Source organism: Perkinsus marinus, assembly GCF_000006405.1.
Source record: "Perkinsus marinus ATCC 50983 genomic scaffold scf_1104296936696, whole genome shotgun sequence".
Classification (NCBI taxonomy): Eukaryota; Perkinsozoa; order Perkinsida; family Perkinsidae; genus Perkinsus; species Perkinsus marinus.
Window position 1 is genome coordinate 1 of NW_003214061.1, and position 1,599 is coordinate 1,599.

At 53.1% G+C, this 1,599-nt stretch overlaps 1 protein-coding gene across 1 annotated transcript; it reads left to right on the forward strand.

Annotated features, from left to right (window-relative positions):
- Positions 1-82: 82 nt before the first annotated feature.
- On the forward strand, positions 83-1,514 carry Pmar_PMAR004796 (hypothetical protein; the record flags this gene model as incomplete). Its single annotated transcript, XM_002783661.1, has 2 exons — positions 83-1,382; positions 1,459-1,514. 2 exons carry the CDS (start codon positions 83-85, stop codon positions 1,512-1,514), a joined length of 1,356 nt encoding a protein of 451 aa, XP_002783707.1.
- Between the last annotated feature and the right edge of the window lie 85 nt (positions 1,515-1,599).

Below are 1,599 nucleotides of genomic sequence, written 5' to 3' on the forward strand. Positions count from 1 at the left end.
TTCTCTTGTGCACGCTCATAAGCGCTCGGACAATCCCCTGAAAGTCAAGTGCGCTAACGGCTCTACTTTTGCCACGGACCGCATGGTCTTATGGAAGGTAGTTCACGACGGTGAGCTCAAAACATGGTGGTTCTACGTTACCAAGCATCTCTCCCATGCGGTCATCTGCGGCATGGACCTCTTGCGTGGTCTTAGCTTCACGTTGAAGATGTCACCAGGATCTCAAGAGGTCTCAACGAATGCCGAGCAGGGTGAGGTTGGCTGTACCTTCACTTCGATAGTGACTATATTGAACACCATTTCGCAACGGTCTGAGGTTAACTCGAGGGACTTTGGCCAGGATACTGTGCTCTGCTCATCGGAGAAACCGGTACAATTGTTAGCAGACGATACTCTGGTCGACATCGTCCCGGACATCTCTAGTCTGCCAAACTCGCATCCTGAACCAATACAGCGGCACGTCCATCGCATTCCATGGGTGAGCGAGGCGAGGCCCAACCGTAGCCGGTCTCTTAGACGTGCGAAGCAGATGTCGAGGAAGCTTGAAGAGAAGCTGAGGAAGGACCCAGTGGCGTACCGACAATGCTGTGAGCAGATCGACATGTTGGTGAAGCGTGGGTTCGCAAGACCGGCATCCGAGGACGAGATCAATCATGCTTACGGACTATTGGTGGTTCGTCGAGCTTCTTCGTCCACGACGCCTATGCGTGTGGTATTAGATGGATCTACTTTGCGAGGGTTCGTTTCAGCCGGAGTGATATATGATCGGTCCGTGGTCAGTCCGTTGTTGGTACTCCGCCGCTATGCTTTCTTCACGCTAGCGGATCTAGAGGAGGCCTTCTATTCACTCTCTATTGTCAGCACCGACTGTGGTGCTCAAGGTTACTACTGGGCTGGGCAATGGTACATACTGCTCCGAGCGGGCATGGGACTTCCCGCTTCGCCTTCTATGCTGCAAACGTCAATGCAGGTCACTCTCAAAGAGTTTGATGATCACGTTGCTCCTACTCTGCTATTGGCATCGTACTGCGTTCGGTCCTTTATGGATGATATTGCACAAGGAGCTAGTTCTGTAAACGACAGAGACCTCCTTGCCGAGGGAGTGAACACCACGATCACTAAGAATGGCTTCTCTGAGCAGCGACCTAAGAGGATACAGAATTGGGTGAACGGCGTGGATAATGAAGACGACAAAGCCGGGGCGCTGTTTGGGGTCTTGTGGAACCCGCAGACGGACTCCTTATCACTGGCGGCGGTCCCTGATCTCGGTCATGCAGGAAGTGACAAAGGCCGATCATCGAGTCTAACACTGCGTAAATATATCTCCTGGTTGAACTCTCACTTTGACCCGATGGGGTTGAGGCTTGAGGAAGCCATGGCAGGTAGGCAGTTGCTGCGTACAGCTGTTCGTTCGGGCATCTCACTCGATGATCCTTTCCCAGCTGAGCTTGTGAACAGGGCTCGGGCGTTACATGATACGTATGAAACGGCTCGAGCAACTCCTCGATTCGTAGAGGGCGAGACTCTCGTGGTTGCATGCGACGCTTCACTGGTCGGTTGGGCTTGCACGGTGACTGACTGCCAGGGTACTAGACTCTA